Source organism: Nelumbo nucifera, chromosome 4 (genome assembly GCF_055504915.1).
Source record: "Nelumbo nucifera cultivar China Antique chromosome 4, China Antique-T2T, whole genome shotgun sequence".
NCBI classification, from domain to species: Eukaryota; Viridiplantae; Streptophyta; class Magnoliopsida; order Proteales; family Nelumbonaceae; genus Nelumbo; species Nelumbo nucifera.
Window position 1 is genome coordinate 1770796 of NC_142652.1, and position 16518 is coordinate 1787313.

Consider the following 16518-nt stretch of genomic DNA (forward strand, 5'->3'; position numbering starts at 1 on the left):
CAACTTCATAGTTCATATTCATATTCCAATCTCTATCAAACCGAAGCTTTGTTCATATTCCAATCTTCATAGTTCATTTCACCTCTACTTCTACCCAACTTCATAGTTCATATTCCAATCTCTATCAAACCGAAGCTTTGTTTGATGTCACCGCTGATCCTTTACATTCTCTTCCGTTACTTAGTTCTTTTCTTTTTATCGTTTAACGAGAAGGATTACTTCTTCAGAGAATTCGTTAGCGGAACAGAGAGTATTAAACATCACCTTAGAATTCGTGAGAGGAACAGAGTATTAAACATCACCTTTGCCCCAACTCCAAAATACGGCTTTGTAACTGAAGAGTAGTATTGATTTTTAGAAATATTTATACGTTAGGTAATGTCACGTGTGCACAGATTTTGATTTAACATTAACGAGTTTAATAATAGAATGCAAATAACCACTTGTAACAAGTATTAAGATATTTTAAGAAAATAATCAAAAAATAAGGGTAAAATTTGTCAATTAATTAAATCTTAGGGATACTTTCAGAAATTTGCTCTTCGGTTTTTCGGGTTAACGATGTCTAGGGTTGGGGTGGGTCGGCTATATTCTGTTTCTGTGGAGCCATGGCATCATACATGAATGTTATGTTGTTTTACATACACATCCACATGCATGACATGCTATGTTGTTTTTTCCCGCGCGAGCACGGAGGGAGAGGGTTTCTGGAGAGAGAGAGAAAGGGGGAAAAAAGCCAGAGAAAAGGGAGGGAAGACAGGAGGGTTTTGTTTTACGACTAGAGACACAAAACCCTCGTTTCGATTCGATCAGTGAAGTGTTCTTCTATGTTGAATTCGTCCAAGAGTTGGGGGTTTTTATGATATATCACTACATACTTTGAGCCGTGGATCTACGCATAGAGATTTGAAGAGATCGGAGATCTACACCATTAACCATTTCGTTTGCATCAAAATCGCCAACTTTTTCCTTGTTTTTATCCGTTATTCAAATTTCTGGTCTTTGCTGCTGTTATTCTCTGTATAATCGAGTAATGGTGATAGATCAGCTTTGGTTAGTGAGGGAAGGGGAGAGAGAGAGGCAGCTTATTTAAATCTATGAGTACAGCTGCTTTGAAGATGGAAGACGTGAAGCCCATTATTTCTGCGAGTAATTCTCATTCCAACGACGGCGGTGGCATGGAAGCTCGATTTACAGAGCTCTGCAAGGTTTTCTCTTTTCTGATTATTAGTTGTGTTTGGAATTCTTTCTTGAATTTAAGCTTTTGTTTCCTTTTTATATTTACTCTTTTCAGATGTTTTACTAATACTATTTCAGTAATTCTATTGTACTCTTTCACTACCGGTTTGATTTGATCCTTAATTTTACATGGTTTAACATGGGATCTGGTTGTAGGTTGGAGTATCTCTTGACGAGGGTACGTTTTCACAAGCTATGAGGCTGTTCAGAGAAAGTAAACATCTTCTCTTGGCAAATATGTCGTCAGTTGGAAGCGGAACGGTATTTGTTGTACTTCGTGGATTACATTCTCTCTCTCTCTCTCTCCCCCCCCCCCCCCCCCCTGTCTGAATTGAAAATTCCTTTTGACTTAAAATTAATATTGAAAATCGAGGTGTTCCCATTTTCTTTTTTTCTCATCATTGTATTGATTGCATTATATATCTCAATTCCAGCCAGAAGAAGTTGAAAGGTTTTGGTTTGCATTCATTTTATACTCTGTGAAGAGATTAAGTGACGGGGATGCTATGAAGGCAAAGCAAGAGAACGATGAAAATCGCTTTACGCTATGTCAGATACTGAGGGCAGCTAAGCTGAAGTATGTCTGATTCCCTATCTAATCATGAATTTGTTAACATTTTATTTCTACATTGATTACCGCTTTTTTGCATGTTTTGCAGCATTGTGGATTTCTTCAAAGAGATGCCACAATTCTTTCTCAAGGCTGGTCCAATTCTGAGCAATCTATATGGTGCAGATTGGGAGAAGAGATTGGAGGTATTACCATGTCTACCAAAGGGATTGTAATATTGTCTGTGCTAAAACCGTTGTTTTATGCATTTAACTGTATGCAATCTTCTTTTTTTTGTTTGTTTAATTCTGTTTGTACATTTTTGGAATCAGGCAAAGGAGTTGCAGGCCAATTTTGTGCACTTGAGCCTTCTAAGCAAGTGAGCATTCTACATTTGTATTTTACTTTGTTCTTAAAAAATGTATATGAATGAAGCACTCAATGAATTCTTGATTATTAAAATTGTTTCTTCTTTGTCTTCATCATCATAATTATTATAAAATATAAAGTCAATTATGGTATATTGTCCATTCAGGTTTCAAGATCCCTGGTGATACAGAAAACCATTACTTGAAGAAAATCTGAAGATGGAAACGAACAATACTATTTTTTGTTTCTTTGCAAAATTGTATTTGAAATGTATTCTGGTGACTACATTCTTTTGCTGATGGAACGAAGATTAGCAAGCTGTTTTAATTGAGAAACCTAGTTAATACTTGTAAATTGTAGAACTCACCCAACAATAGTGAATCTGCAAAGAAAATAGCTCTGGAACAAGAAGAAGAAGAGAGAAAATTGAAAGGGAGGCTAAAAGTCTCTTCAGCCGCCCCATATTTTCATTATATACTAATTAACAAAAAATAAATGGACCAAAACATCCTTGTCTCCAAATTAGGTGTGGTCCCAACTCCCAAATAAAAACAAAAATGCTAATGACAACTTAGGCCCATCCCATTAACTGAATGCCTGATAACTAAACAATAAATAAAACATAATAACTAAAAGGCCCAGAAACAAAAAAGCCCATTGGGCCCATTACATAAAAGAATCAGCTGTATAAACAATCCACAAACTCATCCATCAGCACTCCCTATCAAGTTGGGTATAGATGTTGATCATGCCCAACTTGCCAACACCATTCTCCGGCTTATTCTCTGCAACTCCCTTTGTAAACGTATCCACAAGCTATAGGTGAGAGGCAATATATGGTTGGATCACTTAACCAGATGTAACTCTTTCCTGAATAAAGTGTTTGTCCACTTCTCTGTGTTTAGTCTGGCCATGTTGTATGGATTATGGGCTATGTTAATGGTGGCTTGATTGTTAAAGTCTCAAAGGCTCTTCTACCATTACTCCCATGTTCTCCAAGTAGGGAACATATCCAAAGCAACTCAGAGACAGCATGAGCCATGCTTTTGCATTCTGCTTCTACATTGGACCGTGCTACCACTAACTTCTTTTCTAGGATACAATGTTTTAGCCAACAAAGGTATGGGAACCAGATGTCGACCTCCAATCATCTACCGATCTAGCTCAATTTGCAGTTTTGCACCGTCATGTGCTTCCACCTTTATATGCCCACGATTTGCATATAGGATTCCTCTTCCAGGATTTTTCTTAAGGTTAACTAAAATCCATCCTACAGCTGCAAAATGGGTCTTGGTAGCATGCATACTGGCTAAACCACACTAATTGCATAAGGTATGTTTGACTTGGTTAGGAATAAGTATAACAGCTTGCCAACTAGTCTCTGATAGTTTGCAACATCCTCTAGGGTATCACTTTCTGTGGCACAATTCATATGATTCTGCTCAAAAGGAGTATTAGCAAGTTCCCATGAATGAGAAATCCTTGGAATCAGGTTCCTGTCTCCTGTGATATATCCCAATTTACCACGACATCCAACTCCAATCTTCACAGGTTGAGCCCATTGTAGATAGTTTGATCCATCCGGTCTTATAGTAGTAATGGTATTGTTTTCTGGAGATCAAATACACTTCCCATTAAGCTCCCATCATCACTATGTCTTTTGATCGTCTCAAGAAACATCTATACCTTTTCAAACACACTGGGAGGCCCTAAGCAATTTGTTATAGCTTTCAAAGATGAACACAGCTCCAAGAACCAGTCCCAAAGCCTTTCCCGGAGTTATAGTGCCAATCTGCGAACCACCAAAATCCTGAAACAAGGCTGGCTGACCTCCAAAAAAAGTCCAAGACACCTTTCTGCTTAGATTGATTTCAAATAGGTTACTGAAGAAACTCTCCAACTGCAGCAGGTATGGTCAGTCCTTTCTAAGAGGAAAAAAAGAGGATCGATCCACTTATACTCACTGATTTCCTGTTTTACCACAGCTTGGGCAACAAAACTTCCTAAAAAACTCCAAGAATCAGGCAGGAAAAAACTGGTGATCAGCCTCTTCTATCCTCCCATGCAGCTGGCCAATCCTAAAACTGCATGAGGACAGCCTAAAAAATACTTAGATTTGCTTTGATACCAACTTGTAAATTGTAGAACTCACTTAACAGTAATAAATCTGCAAAGAAAATAACTTTGGAACAAGAAGAGAAATTGAAAGAGAGGCTAAAAGTCTCTTCAGTTTCTCTTCAGCTGCCCCATATTTTCGTTGTAATTAACTAGTTAAATGGAATGAAACACCCCTACTTCCCTAATTAGGTGTGGTCCCAAATAAAAACAGAAATACTAACGACCTAGGCCCATTAACTAAAGGTTCAATAACTAACCAGTAATAAAACATAATAACTAAAAGGCCCAGAAACCAAAAAAAAGGCCCATTGGGCCCACTGCATAAAAGAATTGCCCACAAACTCAACATTAATCTATTGCTTCACCCAAAGAACCAAGTTTTTCTCTTCAGAGGCAGTGATACTAATTACTAAACACAACTGCATTCCAAGGGCATCTCCAACAGATGCACATATCTACCATATTAAATAGAAATATGGGGGCAAGGTGACACTCTATTAGTTTGTAGAGCTTAACTGTAATACAACTTGCCATCGTTGCTACAAATATAAAAGAAATGGGAACTTAGAAGGCATTTTATAGAGCTTAACTAAGAACATAAGTATCTATAAGTTCAACCAGAAACATAGAGCCATAGGTGGAGTGGGCATGATCACCTAACAACGTTCACTTTAAAAAGTGGTACATTTTTTAAACAAAGTCATCTAGTTTAGCATTTAGGACATCTTATCTGTTTCTTGATATTGCCTTTGAATCTGTGCTTGATGACTTGCGTGGATAATTGGATTTACTTTGCTCATTTTAATTTTGTTAATTGCATTTTAGAACTACATTTAATGGTACAAGCTTGCTGTTATATATACTTTTATGAACTTTTCACCTTTTCTTCTCTATTTTTTTGGTATACCGTACATTTTATCCCTATGTAACTGTATATTGTATTTATCTCATGATTTACAGGTACTATAAACGTGCATACCAGGAATTCTTCTCGACTAGTGATGCAAATGTTGATAAACAAACAGCTGTTGTGAGGTCTACAGGTTATGTGTCAGATTACCACCAATTTGGATGGTTGCTGTTCTTGGCACTTCGAGTTCATGCATTTAGCCGGTTTAGGGACCTGGTGACTTGCACAAATGGGTTGATTTCAATTTTGGTAGATTACAATCCTCTGCCACTTAACATTTAATTAAATGGCCTTAGTTTATTTTTCAATTCTATCTCTGAAATGGGTTGAAGATTCTACTTCAGATGTTCTGTTTTCTTCTTTCTGTTTTTATAAAATATCAAATTTCCTGTCAGAACATCCTGGTCTTTTTTTCCTTAAAAGGAGGTGGCTTGTTTAATGTTTATAATATGTTACACAACTTCTGACAGGCTATCCTAATTCTTCATGTTCCTATGCACTTGAGGAATTTCTCTATCTATGATGACCCTCGCTTTGGTAATGATCCTTTCAGTTTTATGAATGCCAGTTTTGGTTAAATATACTTGTTTCAAGCTTTAACATAATCTCTGAATAACACATGGGTGCTTATGCCTTAACTACTTGCTTCAGTTAGGAAAGGAAACAAAAGTGTGGATCTACTTGCATCTCTCTGCAAAATTTATGACACATCAGAAGATGAGTTGAAGAGAACAATGGAGAAATCAAATAATTTGATAGTGGATATCTTGAAGAAACAACCCTGTTTGGCATCGGAATGCAAAACTGAGAACCTGGATAATATTGACACAGGTAAATTTTTATTTCGTTTCCATCTTTCTTTTTTATTTACTGATAATTAGGGTTTATTAGCAATCTATTTTCCCCATGTTAAAATTCCTATCCTTTTTAAGTGCAGACGGGCTGACCTATTTTGAAGATCTAATGGAGGAATCATCTTTGTCATCAAGTTTAACTATTTTAGAGAAGGATTATGATGCTGCAATTCATAATAAGGGAGAACTGGATGAGAGAATGTTTGTTAGTGAGGGAGAGAGCTTACTTGGTAAAGGGAGCTTGTCAGGAGGTGCCTTGAACCTCTGTGGTGCTAAGGTATATCTTTATTTATTTTTTAATCCAAGGTGAAGAGAAAACAATGCATGTTTGTTTCTTATAGAAATCACAGTTGTCTTTGAAATCAATTGTGTAACTTTCCAATTATGCAGCGGAAGATTGATGCAATATCCTCCCCAGGAAAGTCAATAACAAGTCCACTTTCTCCCCCACGGTCTCCTTCAACATCACCTGCAAGTGGTAGTCTAGCTGGTGCCAATTTGAAAATGGTACCTACACCTGTAAGCACAGCAATGACAACAGCAAAGTGGCTTAGAACCATTATTTCTCCACTCCCTTCAAGACCCTCAGCAGAACTGGAGCACTTTCTTTCGTCATGTGACAGAGATGTAACCGCAGATGTAATACGCAGGGCCCACATAATATTGGAGGCCATCTTCCCAAGTAGTGCTCTTGGAGAGCGCAATGTTGTAGGGAGCTTGCAGAGTGCAAACCTGATGGACAGCATATGGGCAGAGCAGAGAAGAATGGAAGCCTTGAAGTTATACTATAGGGTTTTGGAGGCAATGTGTACAGCAGAATCTCAAATATTGCATGGTAGTAACTTAACGTCTTTGTTAACAAATGAGAGGTTTCATAGATGTATGCTTGCTTGCTCAGCTGAACTGGTTTTAGCAACACACAAGACAGTAACCATGTTGTTCCCTGCGGTTTTAGAGAGAACTGGTATTACAGCTTTTGATTTGAGCAAGGTAATAGAGAGTTTCATTAGACATGAAGAATCCCTTCCAAGAGAGTTGAGGCGACATCTAAATTCTTTGGAAGAGAGACTTTTAGAAAGCATGGTATGGGAAAAAGGTTCATCAATGTACAATTCTTTGATTGTTGCAAGACCGTCCCTTTCTGCAGAAATAAATCGCATGGGGTTGTTAGCAGAACCCATGCCTTCACTTGATGCAATTGCAATGCATAATAACATTTCATGTGGAGGGTTGCCACCTATGCCTTCTTTGCAGAAGCATGAGACCTTACCAGGTAGAGATTTATTTAACATTTCAATTGAGGATTCTAAGTTTATCCCTAGACATCTTGCTGCAATATTTGATCCCCCTCCCCTTGATTTGGGAAAAGTTCTGTGGCACCATCCTGAATGTAAAGGTTGTAGCTACTGTTACACTTTGTATGGTCAATAGGGAAAGGAGAGAGGGAAAAGAAAAATGATGGCAACAGGCTTCCCCCCTTGTAATTTTGCGTTTCTGCTGCTTAAGCTTTCTTTCCTTTGCTTAGTACATCTGCTCATGTACTCCTTGTCTTTTTTAATGAAATCTGATTAACTTATTCTCAAAAAAAAAAAGAAAAAGAAAAATGATGTCTCCCTTAGGGTATGTTTGGTTTGAAGGAAAAGTTAGGGAAAGGAAGGAAAGCATGAACAAACCTTGTATAGGTTTCCCTGCTTTTCCTTTCCTTTCCCTACCTTTTCCTTCAAACCAAACAGTCTTAGATGGAAGTACCCTAGGAGTTGATGGAACAGATTTTATATTGCCTTCATTAAAATCTAAGATCCTCTGAACTGATTATTTTCTAATATATCCATTTTACAGGCCAGAATGGAGATATCCGATCTCCAAAGAAATTGTGCAATGATTATCGAAGTGTTTTAGTAGAACGGAATACCTTTACATCTCCAGTGAAGGACCGTCTAATGGGTTTTAACAGTCTTAAGTCAAAACTGCCACCACCTCCTTTACAATCTGCTTTTGCCAGGTCTTGACTTAGATTTCATGGAGTCAGAACTGACAAATCTATATTTCTAAGTTCCTCTCTCTGATTATAAATTTTGCATTGTGTACTCTTGTGCAGCCCAACACGGCCAAATCCGGGAGGAGGAGGGGAAACTTGTGCTGAAACAGGGATCAATATTTTCTTTGGTAAGGTATAACTATTCATAACAACTTCTTCATACCATCTTGCTATTGTCTTCTGTCCCCATAAGAGATCCAAAAATCTTTCAGGTAAGTTGGCAAAAGATGGTCCTCCAAGTGAAAATGTACATGCTAAAAGGAAAAATAAAAAAGATATGGTCAGAACCCTCCAGTCTATAGCTTTCTGTAGTTGGAGACTCTCTAGAAGGAAAAATTAAAAAGAAAAGAAAAGAAAGAAAAAGCTGCAAATTGATACACTATCTGAACAAGTTGGTAATGGAGATCCATGTGAGATGCTTCAAACAATGCATCTTGCTACTGATTGAATGCTATGTATATTTAGGCTCTTATGGACTGTTTTTGTGGTCTACCAACTATTTGTAGGTTTTCTATTGTCTCTATGATGAGCTATTCTGGTGGCAAATTAATTACCCTAAACTCCCATTAATATTCTCAGGTTGCATCAGTCTAGGCTTCGGATTGCTTTATTTTGTTCCTAGAGTTATTTCCTCTGCCTGATATTTTGTTCTCACACTGATCTGTGACCTGGTTTTGCTTCATAGATTGTGAAGCTAGCAGCTGTGAGGATCAGTGGCTTGGTTGAGAGGTTACAACTCTCCCAGCAGATCAGGGAGAATGTGTACTGTCTTGTTCAACAAATCCTTAGTCAGCGGACAGCTCTATTCTTCAACAGGCATATTGACCAGATTATCCTCTGTAGTTTATATGGAGTTGCGAAGGTCTGTGCGTAAACACTTAAAAAGAATATATTATCCTCTCTTTATTTTCCTTTATGACACGATTCTTATTAAGTTCATTTTGGCTTGCAGATTTCTCAGTTAAACTTGACCTTTAGGGAAATAATTTATAACTATAGGAAGCAACCACAGTGTAAACCTCAAGTTTTCCGCAGTGTTTTTGTTGACTGGTCATCAGCCCGGCGCAATGGGGTATATAACTAAACATGTTCTCTTTTAGCCATTTTATAAAATTTTAAGCCTGAGCCTTTATTTTCATTGGAAACAGAAAACAGGGCAGGAGCATGTTGACATTATCACATTTTATAACGAAGTATTTATTCCGAACGTAAAGCCTCTCCTTGTGGAGCTTGGTCCGGCTGGAGCAATACCAAGAACTAATCGAGTTCCTGAAGCTAACAATAATGCTGATGGCATGTTCTTTTTGTATTTTTTTTTTTTTTTGAGTCACTTGATGTTTTTAAGTTCTATTCATTAAAGGCAATACAACCTAAACAAGAAACAATAAGAAAATTTCTTACCCAAATTTCTTTTTCTATTAAACAGGTCAGTGTCCTGGGTCCCCTCGGTTAACTCCATTTCCAAATCTCCCTGATATGTCCCCAAAGAAAGTGTCTGCAGCACATAATGTCTATGTCTCACCTCTGCGCTCATCAAAGGTATTTTTATTTATTATGGCTTTTGATGGTATCTGACAATTGTCTCTTGGGACTATTTGTTGTTTGTTTTCTTGATAAACACGCAGCAGGATCTCAGAATAGTGAGAGAAGATGAGGGAGAAGAGAGAAAATAGAAAAAAAGGTTTTGGAGAGAAAAACCTCAGCTGGCAGCATCAGCCTTTTTGATATTTATATTAGGGTGACCGTTCAAATAATAAAACAATGTAAAGTTACATATGTGCCCTTGCGATGCTAAACTAAAGTAAGACTAGCTTATTCAACACTCCCCCTCAAGTTGGGACATAGATATCAATCATGCCCAACTTGTCACACAAGTCATCATGCTGCGAGTGATGTAAGCCTTTTGTAAATATATCTGCAAGTTGCTCCTTAGAACTAATATATGGGGTGAACACTTCATTAACAATTCTCTCTCTTATAAAATGTTTGTCAATTTCAATATGTTTAGTTCTATCATGAAGAACTGGGTTGGCTGCAATGTTGATGGCAGCCTTGTTATCACAATACAAGGACATGGGACTATCAACTGGAAAACCTAGTTTGCTCAACAAATTCTTTATTCACATGGCTTTAGCCACTCCATGGGACATTGCTCTATACTCAGCTTCAGCACTAGACCTAGCCACCATACTTTTGTTTCTTGACTCTCCATGTGACTAGGTTTCCTCCCACAAAAGAACAATATCCACTGTTGGTTAGTGCACATTCCATTTCTAACATTTAAAGCAAAAAAATAAAAAATATTGAGGAGAACCAATAAGAGGAGTGGTTAGTGCACATTCCATTTTTGATAAACTGGGCACATCCGTTGTGAAAAGACAAAGAAACCACTGTTGGTTACAATAAAACTTAAAATGGTGATAAATCTTGAATAAACCAAGGCATAACTAATTGTCACATGCTGTTTTTGTAGAATGTAGATATATCTTAGGTAAATGAGTGGAGATCACCTGAGCTTGGTCTATTTTTTTGAGCTATTTGAGCTTCAATCGAGGCTAAGGCTTGTTCCTCTTGGCTCGTTACAGTCCTGGGTCGACTATGAAGCTCTACTGGTTACCCCCACACACCCCTCAGCCATATCCTCCATTTTTCCCTTAATTTGTTAACTTACTGTTAGAGCTTTCCAAGAATTGTTTGATGGACTTGGTCAGTTTTAGGATGTTTTTCTAACAACACGGCTTCTATTAACTCTGGGTTGGATTATTGTTGAGGCCTATGGAGCCTGACCCTACCTGAATCCAACATGTCTTGATTTTTGCATATGTAAATATTATATAATATGTATGTATTGACAATTAAATTTAAAGGAAAAATGTTTTGGTGTTAAATAATTAATTATAAAGCACTATAAGTCCATGATTTTGTCCCTCTATATATATTAATGCTAGAACGACAAAAGCTTAAAAAGAAATAAAGAATTTGGGCAATCCCGAGCCCAACTCAAATCCAATTCAGCCCGACCTAACCTTTATCCGGCCTGACTTGCGCCCTTAGCTTCTATGAGGCAAATGCTGAAGAGATATATCTGAGCAACTTCAATGCATGCTTTTTTAGTGTAGTTGAACTATTTTGATTTGGTATTAGCTTTGCAATGTTGTTGGGCTCTTTTATCTTTAAGCCTTCTTTAATAGTCTCCAATGTCCGAAGTGTTTAGTATCTAAGCACTTGACCTGTCAAAAAATCAGAGTTATGATTCTGTTGACAACATGTGCTGAATTTTGTCAATGTATTTTGCATGCACATATGACTATATCAGCAATTTCACTTGTGGACGGTGGGCCATTACCTTATAATCATACCAATGATTTCTCAATAATGATGTCATCTTATCAGGAAGGAGTTCAAGAAATTTCTTTTGATTGAACATTTAACATCTGGAGTCTCTATGGCTTTGGGCCTCTCTAGCTCTATTGGTCGCTGCCTATATTGTTTTCAATCAATGGCTCACCTACTAAATTGACCAGTGGATGCATCTGGTTGTTCTGACTGAGACCCAAGAACCTCTTGTTCCATGCGATTATTCTGATCCATCTTTGTTTTACTTTTTTCTTTATTTATTTTGTTGTTTATTTCATATTTTCTTACAACTTTGTATCAACTTCTTTTGACAGATGGATGCTTTGATCTCACACAACTCTAAAAGCTATTATGCTTGCGTTGGAGAGAGTACTCATGCTTATCAGAGCCCTTCCAAAGACCTGACCGACATTAATAACCACTTGAATGGGTGCGTTAAGTTGTACTAACAGTCTTTGTAGTTTTAACTCTTCTATAAATGCTGATGGTGCCTTTGTTCCATTTTCCAGCACACGGAATCTCAGAGGTGCTCTCAACTTTGATGTTGACAATGTTGGCCTGGTAAGCGATTCTCTTGTGATGGGAAGTCTCTATCTTCAGAATGGAAGTAGTGCCTCATCCTCAGGTGCCGCCTTGAATCTACCGTTAAAATCCGAACCGGACACCTAACCCTGTTAATTGGACCCCCCTCTTTGTATGTAAATTCTGTTCTCCTTCATGGTCTTCATTGCTAATCTTATACCCATTTTATGACATGGGGTGCTTTGTACGAGCAGCAAATTACTGTAGAAATGCTGCCACCACCCCTGCTGCTGTGTATTATTTTGAGCTTTTAAAAGGAGGTCCGGTTCTAACTGGACTAATTTAATAAAGTCTGTTATTTCATCCAAAACGCTTGTTGGGCTGCCGTTTTATTGTTTTTCTGCTTGAGAAAGTTACGGTCTATCTATCACACAATCAAAACACTTAAGCTGTTTCGGAATGATTTTATCAATAAAAAATTTTCAAATTGATGAAACCCAAGTTTTCTTGGCTTTTTAATCAATCCGAGGTTTCCCTAAATTGTGGAATAAGAGTTCAGAGATTGGATTTGTGTTAGTGATAGCCTATGTGACCTAAACCAAGAGAGGGGGTGGGGGGGGGAGGGGAGGGAATTGGGTTCCACTTTCTTGTACTCAAACTAATCTTCTTTTCTAACCTTTGAATGCTAATCTAATGTTCTAATTTTCTTGCCAAACTCTTTGAATTTCACATTTTTGCCTCTGTTTCTGATTCTCACTCATTTTTGTAACTATAAAGGCAGTATGACCATTTTTGAACCATTAGAGATTGATCAATGCTCTATTGTAAAGTCTCAAAGATGATTTTTAAGGTGTTTCAAACTTCTCTTAAAGAGGAAAGGGACATTGTAATTCGAACAGCTGAAAAACAATCCTATGAAGAAGCTTTCTATGCATAGTATTCAATTGCTAAACTCTAATAGTCGATTAATGCTTCAAAGGTAGTAGTCGACTACTACTTAACACTAAGAATGCGTGCGTAAATGGATAAATTCTAACCGGAACCAAATAGAATCGACTTTGAACTGGTCTTAAACCGATCTATCCAATCTGTTACCATGCACAACCCTAACGTCCCCTGCGTAGGGATGTGGGATGGCTGCATATTCCCTCACGCCTCAGCCTCAGCCTCAGCGCTCATGTAATTAGATATCCTGCTTGATTGGCTACCTTCACCCATGACATTGATACAATTGAAAATGGTGCATTGATACAATTGAAAATGGTGCAGAAGCCCCCATTAGAAGCTTGTCCTTTCCCAACAACATGCCCTACCACTACTCTTTTCTATATCAGTTTGGGATTTTGGAAGGGTTATCGTGCGGTGCGTATCCAATGCCCAAAACCATAACTTTTAATATATATATCCTTAAATTACTAAAGCCCAAACATGCTTTGTCTCTTTCGATCCAACTGTTATTTGATTGCTGCTACTCCTTGGCTGCTGCCATTGTCACACAGCAGCTTATACTGGGCATGTAGAGTAGAGTTGTCTTTATTTTTGATCGATCGCAAGCTAGCTTATTTCCAAGATTACATGATGAAAACTTGGTCGTATCGATCATTTGAGTAATTTTGCACTTAAGGTTGTTATGTTTTGCATTACCAAAAGAGGGAGAAAGTGGGTGGGTTTTGACAACATATATAACAAATTAAGGATGGTTGTTTAGTCTCTCTAACATAATGTTTTCCTTTCTTAATTTATTTTTATTTCTTCAGTACTAATCGGGCCCGATCACATCATATCCAAATTCTAGGGATTATAGTCTAAAAGCAGTTTATAGAATCTCCTCTAATTCATTCATCCAAATCAAAAATCAAAAGGAGTTTGATTGATGACCCAATTACTAAATCTTTATATTGGCTTGTTTGGGGAAAATATTTGGGAGAATGACAGTTCAGCCCAGGGTCAGAATTTTTAGGCCCAAAGTACATCTGGGGTGGGTGTCATCTCGGAATTGATGCCAATTCACAGGTGGGCATTGATGTATAGAGTGGGGGTTTTTGACGTTTTGAATGTTTATAGATCTGTAGTAGAATTCAGAAATCTACATTGGGCCTATCTGTAGTTTTCCGAAAATATTTTCATTCCGCTTTAGGGCGATTAGTGTGTGTGTGTAAGTTAGCTCCTTCCACCATGAAAAGACAAGGGATATGGATTGGATGTTGTTGTATCTTTTCAGCCTTGCACTGGGAATATCTCCCCATGAAATAAGGTGCATAGGTATGGAGATATTCCCAGTGCAAGGCTGAAAAGGCTGTTTGAACGGGACTTACACTGACTGAAGCCGATCTCATATCTGACTTTACACTAGTCCGGATCTCACTATAAAATTGTTCCTCATAACACTCCCAGCTGTGCATTGGGAACATCTTCCCATCAATTAAAACATACAAGTGCAGAGATGTTCCCAATGTGGCTGAGAGTGTTGCAAGGTCGGTGTGAGGACCAAATATGTGTGGAGAAAATCGAACTCTTATACTGCACTTTTCATCATATTCTAATCCAATGTTTTTGAACTGTCATTGATCTAAGCAATCAAACTGTTTGAACCATCACCCTCATGGTTTAGGTCAATTAATCCAAAAATTGGTCAGAAACCATTGGCTTGATAAAAAAAAAACTGTTAGTTTAACCATTAGTTAAAATATCCACCACTCTTTAGCCTTCTACGAAAATGAAAAAAAAAGATTTATTTTTATAATCACAAGGAAAAAGTTGAGTGACCATACTAATTAACTTAATAATTTAATCAAATATAATTAATAAGTTACTCAATTAATTAAGTTAATTACTTAATAAAAATTAATCCAAAATATTAATTAAATAAAAATAGTAGTTATAGCATTACTTTTTATTAATTTTTAAAAAAATAATAATATTAATATTACAATAAATATAAATTAAAAACAAACTTTTATTAATTTAACATTAATGAAAAGCTTAGGAATAAGGGTGCAACTTGGGCAAATTATATCAGGTTGAGGATCAACCTAGGCCCAATCCTATTCGGGCTTAGGCCTAGTCCAAACCAAGGTTGAACCTGAGTTCATCACCCCAGTCCAACCCCAGCTTAACCCAACATGACTCGAGCTAGGCTCGTGTTTGGGTTGGGTTAAGTCAGACTTAGTTATGCTTGGGCAAGGTTACTCAGATTTGAAAGAATTTATCGATATATTTTTCTGTAGCAATTTTTATTGAGCTTTATAGCCCAATTTGGGAGAAAATTTGGTTGAAAATATAAACATTTTTTTTTTTTTATAAATGTACACACAAATGCATATATAAACCCAAATTTGCTACTCACCATGCATGCCATGTGTAAAGGGCTTCTTCATAAACAATTTACATATAAATGGGTGTGGATATAGAATAGACTAGAACACTACTAGTGTGTTAACTTGTGATTGGTTATGTAGGTTTTTACACAGTGTTATGAGTAGCAGATCCCAAGTGTGCATCCATACATACATGTAATTAAGAAAAATGATATTTTTATATAAATAAATTGAATATGGTGGGCTTGGACTACTGAAGGCCTCATCCCAAATTTAGGCCCAAACCATGCAAAAACTCAGGTTAAGTTGGGTCAAGCTTGGGTAAAGTGCGTCCAAGTTGCAACCTTAAGAATATTAGAGGGCTTTTCCTATTTTAATTTTGTTTTAACAAAGTCCATACATTGCATTGGTTCTACTTCTAACTACCAATACCATGTTCACATCCAAATATCAATATCATATTCAAATTAATAATATGTTTGCAATTAAAATTTATAGATTTCCACCATAAAATGGCTATACACAAGATTTCTTTATTTTTATGGTTATATCTAATTTCTAAATCTGGTTAAATTTATATTTTGTGAATAAATCTACAAATTATAAAATAATATTTGTTGTCAATGCGATAAATATTTGAAAACATAAAAAAAAAAGTCCTTTTGATCAAATTTCACATAACAAATCTAATGTATGGGGTTCTTTTTACTTCAATTTCACTTAACGTAACTGTGCATCCCACATGTCCCCATTGGTATGGAGTATGAACTAAACTCTACCCTTGGGACTTGTGGAGGGAAGTGCTAGAGAGTATCAGATTTTCTGCTTATATGTTTCTCATGAAATGGTTTTTTGTTTTAGATTTTAGATTTTTGAATTTAAAAATATAGAAAATAAGACATGAATATATTGGGAGTTGGGAGTTGAGAGGCGGAGGTGTTATGAAAGGAATGGAAATGCACGCGAATAAGCAGGAGTGAGGAGTCAGGAGATCTAGGACTAGGAGTGCCGGACTCGTCCCCTCCTTTTTATACTCCCTCCCCAGTCCCCAGTCCCCAGTCCCCAGTCCCCAGTCCCCCCCAATCATGATTCATGAATCATGAAAAATAACCAATTGTTTTTGTTGCAAAGAAGTGGCGGTGGATGTTTGGCACAAACTTGCATGTGCCCATGTGTATTATGTTAGCAATACATGAATCAGCCTCACTCTCTCTCATCCACTTCATTCCCATATCCTCCTCTTC

The 16518-nt window shown here is 37.1% G+C and overlaps 1 protein-coding gene across 1 annotated transcript; it reads left to right on the forward strand.

Annotated features, from left to right (window-relative positions):
• Nucleotides 1–701: 701 nt before the first annotated feature.
• LOC104591900 (retinoblastoma-related protein-like) lies at nucleotides 702–12327 on the forward strand. Its single transcript, XM_010251033.3, has 18 exons — nucleotides 702–1208; nucleotides 1396–1500; nucleotides 1674–1816; nucleotides 1899–1995; nucleotides 2122–2168; nucleotides 5237–5435; nucleotides 5657–5723; nucleotides 5838–6017; nucleotides 6124–6317; nucleotides 6431–7313; nucleotides 7880–8042; nucleotides 8139–8211; nucleotides 8764–8940; nucleotides 9031–9150; nucleotides 9227–9371; nucleotides 9505–9617; nucleotides 11750–11865; nucleotides 11945–12327. The coding sequence occupies exons 1-18, from the start codon at nucleotides 1098–1100 to the stop codon at nucleotides 12102–12104; spliced, it is 3093 nt and encodes a 1030-aa protein (XP_010249335.2). The 5' UTR covers nucleotides 702–1097; the 3' UTR covers nucleotides 12105–12327.
• Nucleotides 12328–16518: the final 4191 nt, after the last annotated feature.

Excerpts from the sequence above, each read along its gene's own strand:
- LOC104591900 (XM_010251033.3), top strand. The coding sequence starts at position 1,098 with ATGAGTACAGCTGCTTTGAAGATGGAAGACGTGAAGCCCATTATTTCT. Across the intron at positions 1,209-1,395 it reads GATTTACAGAGCTCTGCAAG|GTTGGAGTATCTCTTGACGA; the intron begins GTTTTCTCTTTT and ends ATCTGGTTGTAG. Across the intron at positions 6,018-6,123 it reads CCTGGATAATATTGACACAG|ACGGGCTGACCTATTTTGAA; the intron begins GTAAATTTTTAT and ends TTTTAAGTGCAG.